Source organism: Mytilus edulis, chromosome 12 (genome assembly GCF_963676685.1).
Source record: "Mytilus edulis chromosome 12, xbMytEdul2.2, whole genome shotgun sequence".
In the NCBI taxonomy this organism is placed as follows: domain Eukaryota; kingdom Metazoa; phylum Mollusca; class Bivalvia; order Mytilida; family Mytilidae; genus Mytilus; species Mytilus edulis.
In genome coordinates, this window is record NC_092355.1 from 7,027,023 (window position 1) to 7,043,163 (window position 16,141).

Below are 16,141 nucleotides of genomic sequence, written 5' to 3' on the forward strand. Positions count from 1 at the left end.
CTCAATAAGGCAACAAAAATCCCCTGATTCCAGCTTGCAAAATTTTTTTTAGTTAGATGATCCCATGTTTTCATGATTTACAAATTTTTGTTTGCCTTTAAACAAATTTTTGTAAAAGTAATTACGTTTAGATTATTTGTTCTCCTCCAATGATAGTATACATGGCAAAATATGGAAAACATGCATTTAATCTGCTCAAATATGTAGCTATTGATGTTTAATACTTACAAAGATATATTTTATCTATCCCATATAAATAATAATTGATACATGTATATACAATATGATGCTTGTTATCTAAACCATAAATAATTAATCAGTAATTAATTATAACAGGTCCACAGAGTGCAACTGAACCAGAACAACAGATAGATTACAGTTTTGCTCAACAAGAATTAATGGATAAACAGTTCAGTAATGATCCTATACAAGAGGCTATAGAAGGCATTGTAAAACAACACCAAGAAGACAAAGAAGGTAAGAAGAATATTGTTTTGTTTTTTTTTTTGTTTTTTTTTTTTTTTAGAGGGGGAAAGGGGGGCTGTTCCTGGTTCTTATAGGTAGGTCAGTAATGATCCACATAATACAAGGGGAAATACAGGGCATTGTTATAGACCATCAGGAACACAAAGAAGGTAGGAACATAGTTTGGGAGAGTGTGTAAAAGAGAAGAGCAATGTTTGGGAATTGTTGCTAAAGATCAGATGATTTTATAATCACTCCTGTGAAATGTTCCATGGTTGACCATGGTTTACCGAGCTTTGTTAAATGAGACACCATAGTCAACCATGGTTTGTGGCAGTGGTTTAATAATGAACCAGGGTCAACCATGGTCACGTTTCACACCACTTGAACTTGTTAAATAAAAGAAGCTTCAGGATGTGGGGAAAATTTACAAACTTTTTGAAATGGTAGACTAATAATTACTGATTCTTTAGAGACTTTTCAAATAAAAGAATAAAGGTTATGATATGTAAGTTTAAACATCAGTATTTTATGAAATATAATGCTTTAAGACATCAATTATATATAATCTGTGTCTGCAGGAAACAGATTTCTAGTTCCATACTCTTTATCGTGATTATTTGTGTCCTTGAAACCCTGCTGACAAACATTCCGTAAACATATTTTTGCATTGTATAAATATCTGACATGACCTTGGTTTATGACACAAACCTATATGTGGTTATCATAGTTGTAGGTTTTTGAATATAATTCAATCCATTTCATTGTAACAGAGAATTGCAAACATTGATATGATATCTGTGTGGCTTCTTGTCATTGCATAATGTAATAAAATAGAAGATGGGGTATGATTGTCAATGAGACAACTTTCCACAAGAGACCAAATGACATAGAAACATGTATTTTTTCTTCATCACTCTGACATCTAACTTCTTGAATCTCCATTAGGGATTTCTAGCACAAAAGAACCTAATTCCTCTTTTATACACGCAATAAATATTTTGAATGTTATATACAGGCTTGAATGAGAATATGTGTGCCTAAAATCCAGTGAACTTTTGAATATAACTTTGTGTTCTGATTGAAATGTGAACTTCTGTTAAAGATGATCAGTGGTGGATCTAGGGGAGGGTTCTTGGGGTTGAACTCCTCACCTTTTTTTTTTTGGGACGATCAATGCATTTGAATGGAGTACCCCCCTTTATCCTGGGTTAGAATCATCCCCCCTTTTAAAATGACTGGATCTACCACTGGTGATGTATAACATTGATGGAGTAACATCCTTTTCCTTAGTTCTTTATAAACTAAAATTCCAGATATTTTTCATCGAGTATTTAATAAAATTCTAGATATTTACTATGGAGTATTTAAAATTCACTATATTTACAGAGGCATTAGAACAACAAAGAAAACAGTACGAGAGACAAATGCAGTTGTTAAGGAACCAGATTATGTCTCCTGGTACCCCATCCATGCCTATTCTACCATTCAGTATGAACTTCACATCACCGACTGGTTCTACTAATAGTGGGATACAGAAACGGTACCAGAAATGGGCAGAAGAAAGGCAAGTCTGGTTACCATTAATATCACACAGAATACCAGTTTCAATAAAGCAGTGATTTAAGAATTTGAAAAGAATAGAGGATTCAAATTATTTTATTTGCTAAATTAAAAAGAAATATGCATAATTCTAAGTGAGAATAACGAACCTTTATTACAAGCTGACTCAAAGAATGAAATTTTGCAGACCTAGGAAAAATTCTATTAAAAACAGAAAACATTGTACCCATAGATGCCTTAAAAACAAATAGGAAGTTCTTTCTTATTAATCATTGAAAGCCTATCAGCTGCTATTGGAAATTGAAATGAAATAATCCTCAAATTGTTGTAACAATGAAAGGTTTTCATTACAGATTCCAATCCTATCTTGGTTATAGATACCTTTCTAAATCATTGTAAGCTGTACTTTTGTAATTATGATGTTATATTCAGAATTTGGTCGATTCAGGGTGTTTTTTCAGGATTATTTACAGTTATTCAAGTACTATCTTCACTTTAACAAATTTTCACATAGGTTTTCAATTAGATCTCTTGTATTGCATTTTATATTTTTTTTACTTATTTTTTTTTAAATTTGAACATTTCTGTATTAACAGAGAAAAGACATTTAAACAAAGTCTAGTAAAGTTAAGAGAGGAAGTGGCGAAGGCCAATGCCTCGGTACAGGAAGCTAATGTGTTAGCTCAGGAGATGGGAAAACGAACGGAATTCCATGTTACTCTCCAGATACCAGCATGTAACCTTAGTCCTAATAGACGGGTAAGTCCATGTTACCTTAGTCCTAACAGACAGGTAAGTTTATGTTACCTTAGTCCTAACAGACAGGTAAGTTTATGTTACCTTAGTCCTAACAGACGGGTAAGTTTATGTTACCTTAGTCCTAACAGACAGGTAAGTTTATGTTACCTTAGTCCTAACAGACAGGTAAGTTTATGTTACCTTAGTCCTAACAGACGGGTAAGTTTATGTTACCTTAGTCCTAACAGACAGGTAAGTTTATGTTACCTTAGTCCTAACAGACGGGTAAGTTTATGTTACCTTAGTCCTAACAGACGAGTAATCTAACTGTTCTTAGGCATTGGGGAAAATATAGGATATGCAGACATAAATGTTGATATTTTCAAAAGAGGATTCACATGGAAAATGAGGATATTTTTTGGTTTAATAAGAAAATTAGGAAATTGTTTGGTATGTTCCAATTGTTACCACAAACACATCCTCTTTGACCTGATTGTGACCCACTGAATTTGTTCTTACATAAGCAACACGGCAGGTGTCAGATGAGCACCTGAGATCACCAACAATTAGCAGGGGGGATATTTTGAAACATTTAATGCTAATTGAAAAAATTAAAAAACAACCTGTGTGAAAATTTCCATGTTTACAATAATTAGCTCTCTTATATTTCAGAGAGGAACATTTGTGAGTGAACCTGCCATTTTGGTAAAGAGGAAGAACCGAGCCAATCAGATCTGGTCGATGGAGAAGTTTGAGAACAAGTTGATAGACATGAGGGACATGTATGAAGAGAGGAAGTCCCAGGGGCTCCCCATGATGGTATTGGACGAAGTTGATGATGAGTCGGGGGTTTGTGTGCTTTGCATGATGTTTTAGTTTGCATTTTATTCAGTTACTTGGTTAAATGTTCTTAAAGATCAGTTTGTCTAATATGTTTAATTTCTATTTTTGAAAACAGATAAAGAAATCTGGATGGTAGATTTTTTTTGTTATTTTTTGTTGTTTGATTGCTGTCACATTGATTTATACCCCACTTTTCCTAATATTCATTTTTGCAAGTTTTCTTTTGATTAAAATATTTAATATGCTTTATATATTTTGGAGATATTTTAAAAATTTCATACAAAATGTCATTTCATAAGATATACAAAAGTTATTTCATATGAATTTTCCTTTGAATTGCTTTACCTGGCTATATCTGGGGCTCACACTAGTGGTGGCTGGGGGCAAATAAGTTGCTTTCCCTTTTTAGCTCACCTGACCTGAAAGGTCAAGTGAGCTTTTCTCATCACTTGGCGTCCGTCGTCCGTCGTCCTGCGTCCGTCGTCTGTCGTCCGTCGTCCGTCGTCCGTAAACTTTTACAAAAATCTTCTCCTCTGAAACTACTGGGCCAAATTCTACCAAACTTGGCCACAATCATCCTTGGGATATCTAGTTTAAAAAATGTGTGGCGTGACCCGTCAAACCAACCAAGATGGCTGCCATGGCTAAAAATAGAACATAGGGGTAAAATGCAGTTTTTGGCTTATAACTCAAAAACCAAAGCATTTAGAGCAAATCTGACACGGGGTAAAATTGTTTATCAGGTGAAGATCTATCTGCCCTGAAATTTTCAGACGAATCGGATAACCTGTTGTTGGGTTGCTGTCCCTGAAATGGTTATTTTAAGGAAATTTTGCAGTTTTTGGTTATTATCTTGAATACTATTATAGATAGAGATAAACTGTAAACAGCAATAATGTTCAGCAGAGTAAGACCTACAAATAAGTCAACATGACCAAAATTGCCAGTCGACCCCTTAAGGAGTTATTGCCCTTTATAGTCAACAACTTTTCATCATTTTTTGTAACTTTTCTAAAAATCTTCTTCTCTAAAACTACTTTGCCAAATTTAATCAAACTTGGCGACAATTATCATTGTGGTTTATAGTTTAAAAAATGTGTCCGATGACCCAGCCTACCAAACAAAATGGCCGACATGGCTAAAATTAGAACATAGTGGTAAAATGCAGTTTTTGCTTTATATCTTTGAAACCAAGACATTTAGGGCAAATCTTTCAAGATTTTAATGTCCATCAGAATAAGATATATCCCCTCACAAATTTTCAGTTGAATCGGACAACCTGTTGTTGGGTTGCTGCCCTTAAATTGGTTATTTTAAGAAAATTTTGCAGTTTTTGGTTATTATCTTGAATACTATTATAGATAGAGATAAACTGTAAACAGCAATAATGTTCAGCAAAGTAAGATCTACAAATAAGTCAGCATGATCAAAATTCTTAGAGGACCCCCTAAGGAGTTATTGCCCTTTAGAGTCGATATTAAACTTTTCCTCATTTTTGTAACTTGTATAAAAATCTTTTCTAAAACTACTTGGCCAAATTTAACCAAACTTGGCCACAATCATAATACTAGGGTATCTAATTTTAAAAAGAGTGTCTAATGACCCCGCCTACCAACAAAGATGGCCGACATCAGTAAACACATTAACAGGTGAGCGACACAGGCTCTTGAGAGCCTCTAGTTTCGCTTTGCTTTTCTCTACCAGCTAAAGAGTTTGTCACAACTGGGTAATTTTGAATTTCACAAAAAAGTTTTAGCTTAAATAATAATTTGAATAGATGTGTTTGTCACCTTAGATACAGCTGTATCCACCATATCGTCGCTGTTATACAAAAACCTCGTATCTAAGGTTTTGATTATTTTACACCAGGCAGTAAAAACTGAAATCTTTTTTCGATTATTTAGAATTAAATGTGTATGTTCCACTGTATGCGAAAATATCTGATCTTCTAACCAATAAATTACCAAGACGAGCAAAAATGTTTGCACCTATATTGTATTTTGAAAGCTTTTCACATTATTTCTAAGCTTTATTAGCTTTGAGAACCTAAAATTGATACCGTGCCGTGTGTTTTTCTTTTGAGATACGATATTTTCGAACAACAAAATGTCTCACCAATCCCACTACACTTTTTCGTCCCATGTCATAATTCAGGTTAATGATTGGTTAGAAGATCAGATATTTTCGCATACAGTGGAACATACATATTTAATTCTAAATAATCAATAAAAAGATTTCCACAAAAAATTGAGATACGAGGTTTTTGCATAACAGCGACGATATGTTGATGTTGACCTACCTTTCAAAAAGTTTAAATATTGTGAGATCTTTTAGTGTAGAAACTAGAAACAGTGGATTTCTTTGACCTGTTGATTTCATATGTGTCATTCTTTTTGCTACTTTAAACAGGACACTATTAAGTTTATCAGTTAAGTTTTACTTATTTATATCTGTGCATGAATGTTAAATATTTTCACAATTATCCTCCCTTTTTCATTTGCCATTGGATTCTATGAAATTTTTATTTCAACACTAGGGACTTGTTCTACTCTCTGTCACTCCTGTTAGACATCAATAGGGTAATAAACAAACAAGAAGTATTCTGATCAAAAGTGCAGCATCTAAATTATTTGTTTTGATATTTATATTTTCCTAGCATACATTGTATTTTGAAAAGAATTTTACAGAAATAAGAAATAAGATCCATATGTTAAGTCACATTTTCAACAGTTCCTTGTTGAAATTAATGGAGTCATCAATCAGTATAAACTAAAACACTGACTTTTTGTATTTTTGTATTGCAGGATGACGGCCCAGCAGTGAAAGGGGATCCATTTTATGAGTCCCAGGAAAATCATAACTTAATTGGTGTAGCTAATGTCTTCCTTGAATGTTTGTTCCACGATGTGAAACTGGACTACCATGTACCTATAATTAGTCAACAAGGGGAGGTAATTATGTTTGAAAATCTATCTGGGACAAGCTTGAGATGTTTTCTCTTAAAATTTGTTAATTTCATGTATGCTGCAAGTTTCAGACAAAGAGACAGCATTGCTGTATAACAACATACAGTGAATGTTACATAAAACATTGGAAATTCAATAAATGAAGGTTGGTATTTTCTCAAAAACATTTATAACACAGAATATAATACAAAGTGTCTGACTTAACTGAAGCAAATGTCTATCAATTTAAAAATATGAAACAACAAATTTAATAAACCAAAAAATTACTTTTGATTCAAGATTGCAAATAAATGTGCTGATTTTGTACTTCTTATATATAATATATAATAATCCATATTTCTAGGTATCTGGTAAACTACACATAGAAATTTCCAAATTAGGAGGGTCCTTCATGGATCGCTATGGTGATATAAATGAAGATGAAGACGATGAAAGTCCTGTAGAGAGACGTTCTGCTCCAATGATTGTCAGGGTAAATCAAAATTATTTTTTTCAAGACAAGTAATGCTTCTTTGTGACATTTAAGAAAATGCTTTTAATGAGGTCAAATTTAACTTCTTGTTATATTTCAATTTACTTTTTATTGAAGACTTGGATGCTTCTTTTTTAAAATTCATTGGGGTGTAAAAGCATTGAACAAAGTACATTTGCGTTTCATTCTAAAAATGTGCGCACAGTTAGCGCTTTTACAACCCTATGAAATTAAAAAAAGAAACATTCAAGTCTTATAATTACATTTTTGATCTGGAATCTAGGATCATGAAAACACAATTTCTATCAAGTTTTTCTTTAATTTACCTATGCACTTTATTGTGGGAGCCTGTGTCATCATGAATGTTACATTTAATTGTGTAATGAATGTTATTTTCATATGGATGGGAGATTGCTGTAAGCCAATCAAAATAACATATCATAAAGAAACATACATGCAATGAAATTATGAATTTTTTATAATAGAATAAAAAATATAATTTGTATGAATTGTATTCTAGATACGTATCCACCAGGCCAAAGGTTTACCACCAGCTCTGTGCCATTTTGTGTTCTGTCAGTACACATTCTGGGGACATGATGAGTCTGTAGTTGTCCCCCCTGAAATACATCCTGACGCTGGGGAAGCAGACGACACTAAAATGTTTATTTTTAAACATTCAAAGGTAAACATTGTTTATCAAGTTCAGAAAATCTGTAATAAAATAATGAAGACTGATAAGTTTTGTTAATTAGACGAATTTGTAATGAATTTAAGCTGAGATTAGGGTTTACTCAAAGAAAAGATGTTTTGTAGGGTATGCATAAATTAGGGTATGCATAAATGTTATGAGATCACAATTAACCAAAAATCTTTAATCTATGGTTTATGTAATGATTTTTGTTTCCACCCAATGAAAAGATGCTGTTCATGTATATCCATCAGGTACTGTCCATCACATATCTGGGTTGTGTTCAATATTGTAATGCTACATAGGGCTATGTAGTTTTATGACTATACACCTTATTGCTTATCCCTGCTGACCCGGCCGCTGGAACTTTTGACACATACAACAATCACTTTTCGATTGTGGCGTCAGATATTTTGCTTTATGACGTCAAAATTTTACGCGAACTTGTGTGATATCCAGTAATGACGTACAAATAGCGATAAGGTGTTTATTTAAGGAGTAGCTACTAGCCTAACTGCTATCAATATCTATGTAGCATATTTTCTAGCTACACATTCAATAGTCATAATTCTACGTAGCTCTCTGTAGCTGCTACGATATTGTACGCAACCCAGTTTTTGGTTTGGTTTGAGATAGTTTATCATTAATAAATCTGTATTGTGTCTCTTTTAATGGATATTTTGGAGAAATAAATATTTGAATGCTCCTACTGTTATCTTTAATAGTTCATACATACTTTTATATCATCTTTTATTTTTACAGGATTTTAAAGTACAAACAACAGAAGAATTTATAGAATATTGTCAGGATGGTGCATTATCTATAGAAGTCTGGGGTCATAGAAGTCAAGGATTTAATATAAATGATAAAACTGTTGACAATGTTAATATCAGATCAAGGTCATTGTCAGAAAGGTATGAATAACATTGTTACCCAAGGGTCATTGAGGTCAAGGACTTAATATAAATGATAAAACTGTAGACAATGTTAAAATCAGATCAAGGACATTGTTACCCAAGGGTCAAAGGTCAAAACTTTAAAACAACCACTTGAAAGTCTAAGGTTACTGGAGTTATTATTAGTTTTTGTCAAGGTCATAATAAGAAATGATTATCCTGAATATATGGCTTCCTTTAGAGAGATTGGAAATAGATCTTTGATAACTGTTCAAATTGTCAGCCTTTTTTGTCTAGAACTATAAATACCTCTACCCTATATGCTATGACAATTTTCATTAAAATACTTTTGTATTATAGTCAATAGTTGTCATAAGGAGAATCTAATGATCTGTGTATGTATTATTAACAGATGGCAAGAAGTAATGAGAAAGATTGAAATGTTCGTTGACGTACAAGAACTTAACCACCAGGGGGAGTATGTTCCTGTTGTAGTACAGCCACGACCTGATGTTCCATCGGCTGGAGTGTTTCAGTTGCAACAGGTTAGAATATGAAGAATGTTCACTTTCATTGTAAATCAGATTTGTTGATTTTATTACCAATCTACAATAAGGGCACTATGTTTGCTGGTAAGTGTGTACATAAAAAAAAAGAAGATGTGGTATGATTGCCAATGAGACAACTCTCCACAAGAGACCAAAATGACACAGAAATTAGAAACTATAGGTCACTGTATGACCTTCAACAATGAGCAAAGCCCATACCACATAGTCAGCTATAAAAGGCCCCGAAATGACAATTTAAAACAATTCAAACGAGAAAAATAACGGCTTTATTTATGTCTGTTCATCCTATATTCGGTTAGAGATTAATGTAAAGGTACTTAATAACCATGTGTTCACATCAATGATAAACTTAGTACTCATGTTCATGATGATGTGAACTTTTAAAATTGTTTGCCAAATCACCATTTACACCCTTATTTAATGGTTCACTTAACATGGACATGAGAACTTGACTGTTTCAAATATCATGAGACTTAAACTAAATTACTATCTTTTATTTTAGGGTCATACAAGAAGAATAGGAGTTAAAGTGAAACCAAGTAAAAATTCAGGAACATTACCATTAATATGTGAATCTATATCATCAGTGTCTGTGGGATGTATATGTTCTCGGAGTAAAATGACCCAGAAAGGCCTTGATAGTTATCAGGAGGAAGACTTAACATTATTACGAGATCGATGGTCCGAAGCCTTGGAGCGACGGAAGGAATATTTAAATGAACAAATCCAGAAACTTATAAACAAGCAAGGTAGGATTTAGTGTTTTATACAATTTATCATTAATCAAAATTAAATTTTTATTATTTTGGTTGCCAAATGTTATGGGTTAACCCTTTCCTCCATAATGACGCTTTTTGACGCCACCCCCTTTACAAGCCTGTAGACAATTTGCGTGTCGATGATATTTAAATATGTTGTTCCCCAATTCTCTAGAATTGGTTGTTTAAAAAGCTTACTTAAATTCAAAGCACTAAGCAGTGCTTTAAAAGCGTGTTCATTTAATATCCTGTGTAAACTCCAAGGATAACTATCATCACTCTTTCACGTTGCGAAAAAAAACTAAATGCAAATAAGCTTACATCATAGAAAGTTTTAGAAGTATGTTTTACAAGATTACAATAAAAATAATTTTATTTTCCTATGTTAACCTTTTGTTCACCTTTCAGATAAGTCAGAGTCTGATGCTGATCGTGAGAGAGCTTTGATGGACCAGTGGGTGTGTCTAACAGAGGAGAGGAATGCTGTAATGGTCCCCTCCCCAGGAAGTGGTATACCTGGGGCACCTGCTGATTGGTATGTTAATAGATCTGGGATAGAGTAAAAATGACAATACATGTACATGTATATTGAATTGCCATCTCTATATATTTTGTGCAATTAACATTGAATTTGCTGTGAGAATGTCACTAACAACCAAAGATTTTAATTTTAACAGCAAATTTATTGTTTATATATTTATACTCACATTCCAAAATCAATTGGTTAGAATACTTTTCCTTCGTCATACATGAAATTGTGTCTTACTTTTTGGAACAAACATTCAAATTTCCTGAAATTTGTTTCCAACCTTTTGGGGAGCGCCATATACTGTAATGCCTATTCACATTCATAGCTTATAAATAAATGCTTATAGCAGGATATCATTAATGAATAATCAATAGCTCTCTGTACATTTTGTTCGGATTACATTCAGATACTTTTGTCCATTAGAAGAAGTAGTTATTAGTCCCCTAGTGATCAAGTCGAAAGGGACTTAAGGTTTGCAGTCTGTCCTTCTGTGTGTCTGTCTGTCCATCTATCTGTCTTTCTGTCCATCTATGTTATATCATTTCTTTCGTCATGCATGTATTGATTAAAAAAATACTGTTAAAAAAAATTACTTTTAGATATTTAATGTGAATATTGTTTTCAGGGACCCCCCAGATGATATAGAACGACATACACCAGTTGTCTTCCTTGATCTGAATGGTATGTCTATACTGTCAAGAAGAACTCAACTAATAAGTAAACAATAACTTATACTAACATATAGAAAAAAAATACTTGTATACAGTCATTTAAACAATGTTATCAAATATTTGAAAAATAGAGGTCACAAAAATATTGATTTGCCTTTCTGTTGAGCCTATAAAATATATGGATCTTATATTCCATCATTTGCTACATTTAGGTTCAGTCTCTGGTTAAATTTTTATAGACATTAATAACTTTATCAAACCTTAATAGACAAATGATAGAGTTTTATGAAACTTGGACAGATGCTTCTTTGTGATCAAAAGACAGTATACATATTTTAAAGATTTTTTTCCATTATTTTTACCTTTCTTTTCTGTATTTAACAGATTAATGGAAAATGATTTAGCATAACCATTTTGATATAGTCTACATGTGTGTAAAACTTTTATGTAATTTTATAAAAGTGTTAAGAAGCATCATTTTCAAGAGACAGCATCAAGAATAGAAATTTTCATATTTGGTCAACAGTACAACAGTGACAAGTTGTCACGTGCATGCGTCTTTCTGAACCCTCAGACACCTTCTTCTTCCTGTTTTCCAAAACATTTGAATTACAAGTATGGCTATGATAATGACAATAGTGTATGCATTCTTTTATTTTTATTGCAGCTGATGATCTGAGTACGCCCAGTGCTAGAGAAGGATTACAGGCTGCAGGCTTCAACTCCATTCTTCCTAAAGAACAATCATCTCAATTCTTTAATCTTCCAATCATTAAAAACATTACAGACAAGGACAGCGTAAGTTTTATATCATTTAATACCATAACATAACAAAAGCCACAAATAGCCTTGATGGTTCAAAACATAAACCAAATTTGACTAATGCATCTCTCATATTTATGAAAAAATGAAATATATTCAATTTAAAAATTAAGCTATATGTTTATATGAGAACCAAATGTTTTCCTGTTTTATTTTTCAGATATCTGCTGTTGTTTCATGGGACTCATCGATTCATGATTCACCAAGTTTAAATCGTGTCACATCATCTAATGAACGTGTTTATATGATATTAAAAGCTGTTATAAGACTTAGTCATCCAGCTTACTTGGAAATAGTGTTAAGGAAAAGAATTTGTCTCAATATTTATACAAACTTTAGTATCACTAGTCTGACTGATAGATTAAAGAAGAAAATTACTGGACAGGTAAGAATTGTGAACAGAAATACTTCTTTCTTTAAGGTTAGAAGGACGTTATTGGTAGAAATGCATATTAAGTCAGTTTATGTGCAGTACTGTGCTTTAAACAATTCTTAAGCAAGTGATTAACTTCATTGATTTTTTTACAACAATTTTTTAGGTAGCCAGTGAAAAGATTAAAAATTGTATAAATTAGGTAACATCCCTGTTTCCTACTGCCTCTGTGGCCTTGTGGTAGTGTGTTTACCTTGAGTGCTGAATATCTTGGGTTCGTCAATTCAAACCCCAAACTTTGAAATTGGTATTTACAGCCTCTCTTGCTATGCATGCTACATTCAGGTGTAAGAGCAAAGACTGATCAGCTTGTTTTCAGAATAAGGTGACATGCATTCCTTCCGACGTTACCTTGTCAACTAACACTCTACATATTTGACACAGCATTGGACTTGCACAAAGCAGGGGTAATATATATATGTATCACTTTAGCATGTTATTATCCTGAATATGTATTTTACTTTCTGCTTGATGTTTTTAACAGCCATCCTGGCCCATTGATCAGTATCATTTTTCATTTACACATCATAAAGTTATGTCACAATAGCAAGCTTTTATTCCCTCTAACCTAAAGTGGTTTTGTGTCTTTGCAGGAGAAATTATTTTCTAGTGGAATTTCATATGAAGTTGTTTCTAATATACCTAAGGTAAGAAAATGTAGTAGTTGATAAAATTAGAACAATTTGACAAGATGAATAATGTGACTTGGTGAGTATTACAATAATGAGAACTTGCATTCTGATATTTTGACACATATATCTGTATGCAGCTTTTCATGAAAATGCAATAATTAAACTAACATTTTGGTTGGTTATGTCAAAATCATAAAAATAAAAAATCACATATATATCAAAAGCTGAACAAATCAAGTTGAAAAAAGTTGGAAGATGTGGTATGATTCCCAATAAGACAACTCTATAGATCTCCTGCTGAAGTTCACATTTGTTTTATTTAACTGAAAATATTTCTGTAGAAAAAAAAACTATTGACAGGTTTCTAATAATAACACAATAACTTTAAATACTTCTTAATTATTTACAGGCTTCTGAAGACTTAGAGAACATGGAGACTTTAGCACAGATGGCGGCGTCACAGAATGAAGTGACCGCTGATGGAGAAACTTATATAGAAAAATATATCAAAGGTGTCTCCGCTGTAGAGAGTATACTGACATTAGACAGACTTAGACAGGTTTGTTAAAATTTATATGCAATGTATGGAGCATCTACAGACCAGTGCTGGATATATTATAAATAGGGCTCTTCTTAATGATGGCCTATAATTTCAAAATTATTGAGCATGAACTATTATGTCCTGATTCACATGTTAAAATTTTAGAAAATTGAGTTTTGGACACAGTTATTTAATGTTTTCATATATATATAAAATGAGAGAGTGGAAGGTGGATTTGTTCACATATTGGTTGTTGCCATAAACAAATGATTTAGTACAATGTATGCTTCCATTCCCAATTTTATTCAATGATACAGTAGCTGTAAGTCATTTAAAAAACAATATAAATTCTTCACCAATGGACAGTTATCTCCAGAAGATGACAAGCTTTAAGTCATTTCAAGACTTATAAAAGGAATAAACAATCTTAGTTAGTATTATTTTCTCCTATGGTTTAAGGCTAAATTTATTCAAAAACTGAAATTCTAAAACATCACCTATTTTATTTGTCTTGCAGGAAGTAAAAGTGAAAGAATTGACAGCAGCACAAGGGAGAGCACTGCGGAAAACAACAAGTACACCAAATATTCCTAATGTATGTTATTTGAAATCAAAATAGAACATTGATTTTGTATTTCCACTCTTAACATTTTATTTACCATTAAAAAAAGTGTGCTTCAGAAAATGAATGTGCAATTCACCATTTCATTACATAAGAATATAATTTTGTATATGACAGTGTGGACACTTTTAAGTTTGAACAGACTGAGATGACTGATTAACTTGTTGCAATTTATTATGCTGTTTTACTATAAGCTAGATAGATAGATGTTAAAAGAAAAGAAAAATCAGCTATTGTGAATTTTTCAGAATTTTTTTTTAAATCCCATTTACTACTTGCTTGGCCTTTGTCAAATTGGTTGACACAGTCTTGGACTGGTATTCTATTTTATTGAAAAGCATAAAAAATAAAGTTTAAAATAAGTGATAAATTCTAAAAGACTGAGCAAAAGTCTAAAGATATAAGGGAACATTCAAAAGACAAAGAAAAGATGACAATGCCAAAGAAATAAACAAACAAAAAATATAAAATGAAACAGTCCACAAAAAAATACATAGAATATTAAAGACTTGCAACACAAACAATACTAAAGAACAGGGTGATCTCAGGTTCTCTGTGACTAAGATTTAGTAATGTTACATGATTTTCTTTTCACAGAGGAATGATAATACTATTGGATGATTTTGTTTTATTTCAGGCTGGCTTAACACCAACCAAATTTGATGGACAGGTATTATATAACAATTTAGTAACATCAATAGATATTACAGAAATCTTAGTTGTTTACTGTATTATATATAATCTACAGATAAATCACCCACTTGTTAATTTAAAAAAAGAAAAACATGGGCTCATAATGCAAATCTACCCTTTTGAGTAGATTTATATCTTTCAATAAGGCAAAAAAAATGGCTTAATTGATGCATTTATTGTGTTATCTGCTTAGCATTTGTTCTTTTTGCACTAGATGTCTTACTTTTCGTAAAAACTCAGCTGATTTCAGATAGTTTTCCTAATAGCAGGTTCCTACCAGATCTTCCATGGTTTAATTTAGTGAGGACAGTATCTTTTCACCTTATGACCTTGCTGGAATACAATATAAATATGCTTATTTTTCATCTACTTTATTATTTCAGCTTAGAGCAGACAGTATCCAAGATTTATCCTGTGACAGTTTATCTCCGGGGAGACGGTTGTCACAGCCTGGTAGGTTTTTTCGTAAAAGGTCAAGGTCGGATGTTGGAAAAAGCCTGAAAATCTTTGCAAAGGAACTGAAAAAACAATGTAAAAATTTAGGTAAAGATTATGTGTTGAACCAAAGCATAATTGATGTTTTGCATGTGCTTTTATTGTGTCATATTATCATCCTTCTGCACAAGACTGTCTTTCACTCGTCAAAATGTGTCAAAACATTGTTACTTTCTAGTAAGGTGACCTTGGTTAAGGTCATAGGGTAAAATAAAGTGAAAGACTCTTTTTATTGCTTTTTTTTTTTGGAAATATTCCGACTTAACTTTAAAATTAAGTCTCATTCATTAAATATCCATTAATGTGTAAAATATCCTTAGAAAAAATAATTGATTTTCAATGATTTGGACTCTTATTGATTAACATTGGAAAACAAATGCCATCTATTAATGGCCTTTAAAATGTCCAGCAGCACATTCTATGAGTAATTTCAGGAATCAACATGTTGAGGCTTCACACATATATTAGACTATTATTCAGGATATGATTTTCAACTTGGCAGAGAAGCATCATACAAATTCAATTGTAGAGGTGCATATTGCCTATTGAGGGGAGTTAAAGTTTTTTCATATAGCCGTATAAGTCTTCTCTATCATCAATTTAGACAAGCATCAAGATTTATTAAATGTTTTGAACATGGCTATGTTAAAAAAAAAATATTGATTTTTGCTTTTGATTCATTGTTTTACATGATAAATTTGATATACATATATTAGCTTAAGTCTGCACATATAAACATTAT

At 32.2% G+C, this 16,141-nt stretch overlaps 1 protein-coding gene across 1 annotated transcript in view; it reads left to right on the top strand.

The window, feature by feature from the left end:
* Positions 1 to 16,141, top strand: part of LOC139499599 (kinesin-like protein KIF13A) — a 162,224-nt gene that overhangs the window by 128,896 nt on the left and 17,187 nt on the right. Inside the window, exons 16-34 of the mRNA XM_071288351.1 lie at positions 337 to 477; positions 1,855 to 2,032; positions 2,625 to 2,787; positions 3,439 to 3,615; positions 6,414 to 6,560; positions 6,919 to 7,047; positions 7,568 to 7,732; positions 8,501 to 8,652; positions 9,047 to 9,179; positions 9,706 to 9,952; positions 10,370 to 10,496; positions 11,116 to 11,171; positions 11,829 to 11,959; positions 12,144 to 12,368; positions 13,010 to 13,063; positions 13,458 to 13,607; positions 14,107 to 14,184; positions 14,849 to 14,881; positions 15,288 to 15,357. Of these exons, the coding sequence (XP_071144452.1) occupies positions 337 to 477; positions 1,855 to 2,032; positions 2,625 to 2,787; positions 3,439 to 3,615; positions 6,414 to 6,560; positions 6,919 to 7,047; positions 7,568 to 7,732; positions 8,501 to 8,652; positions 9,047 to 9,179; positions 9,706 to 9,952; positions 10,370 to 10,496; positions 11,116 to 11,171; positions 11,829 to 11,959; positions 12,144 to 12,368; positions 13,010 to 13,063; positions 13,458 to 13,607; positions 14,107 to 14,184; positions 14,849 to 14,881; positions 15,288 to 15,357 (2,556 nt within the window). The remainder of the gene's footprint in view (positions 1 to 336; positions 478 to 1,854; positions 2,033 to 2,624; positions 2,788 to 3,438; positions 3,616 to 6,413; positions 6,561 to 6,918; positions 7,048 to 7,567; positions 7,733 to 8,500; positions 8,653 to 9,046; positions 9,180 to 9,705; positions 9,953 to 10,369; positions 10,497 to 11,115; positions 11,172 to 11,828; positions 11,960 to 12,143; positions 12,369 to 13,009; positions 13,064 to 13,457; positions 13,608 to 14,106; positions 14,185 to 14,848; positions 14,882 to 15,287; positions 15,358 to 16,141) is intronic.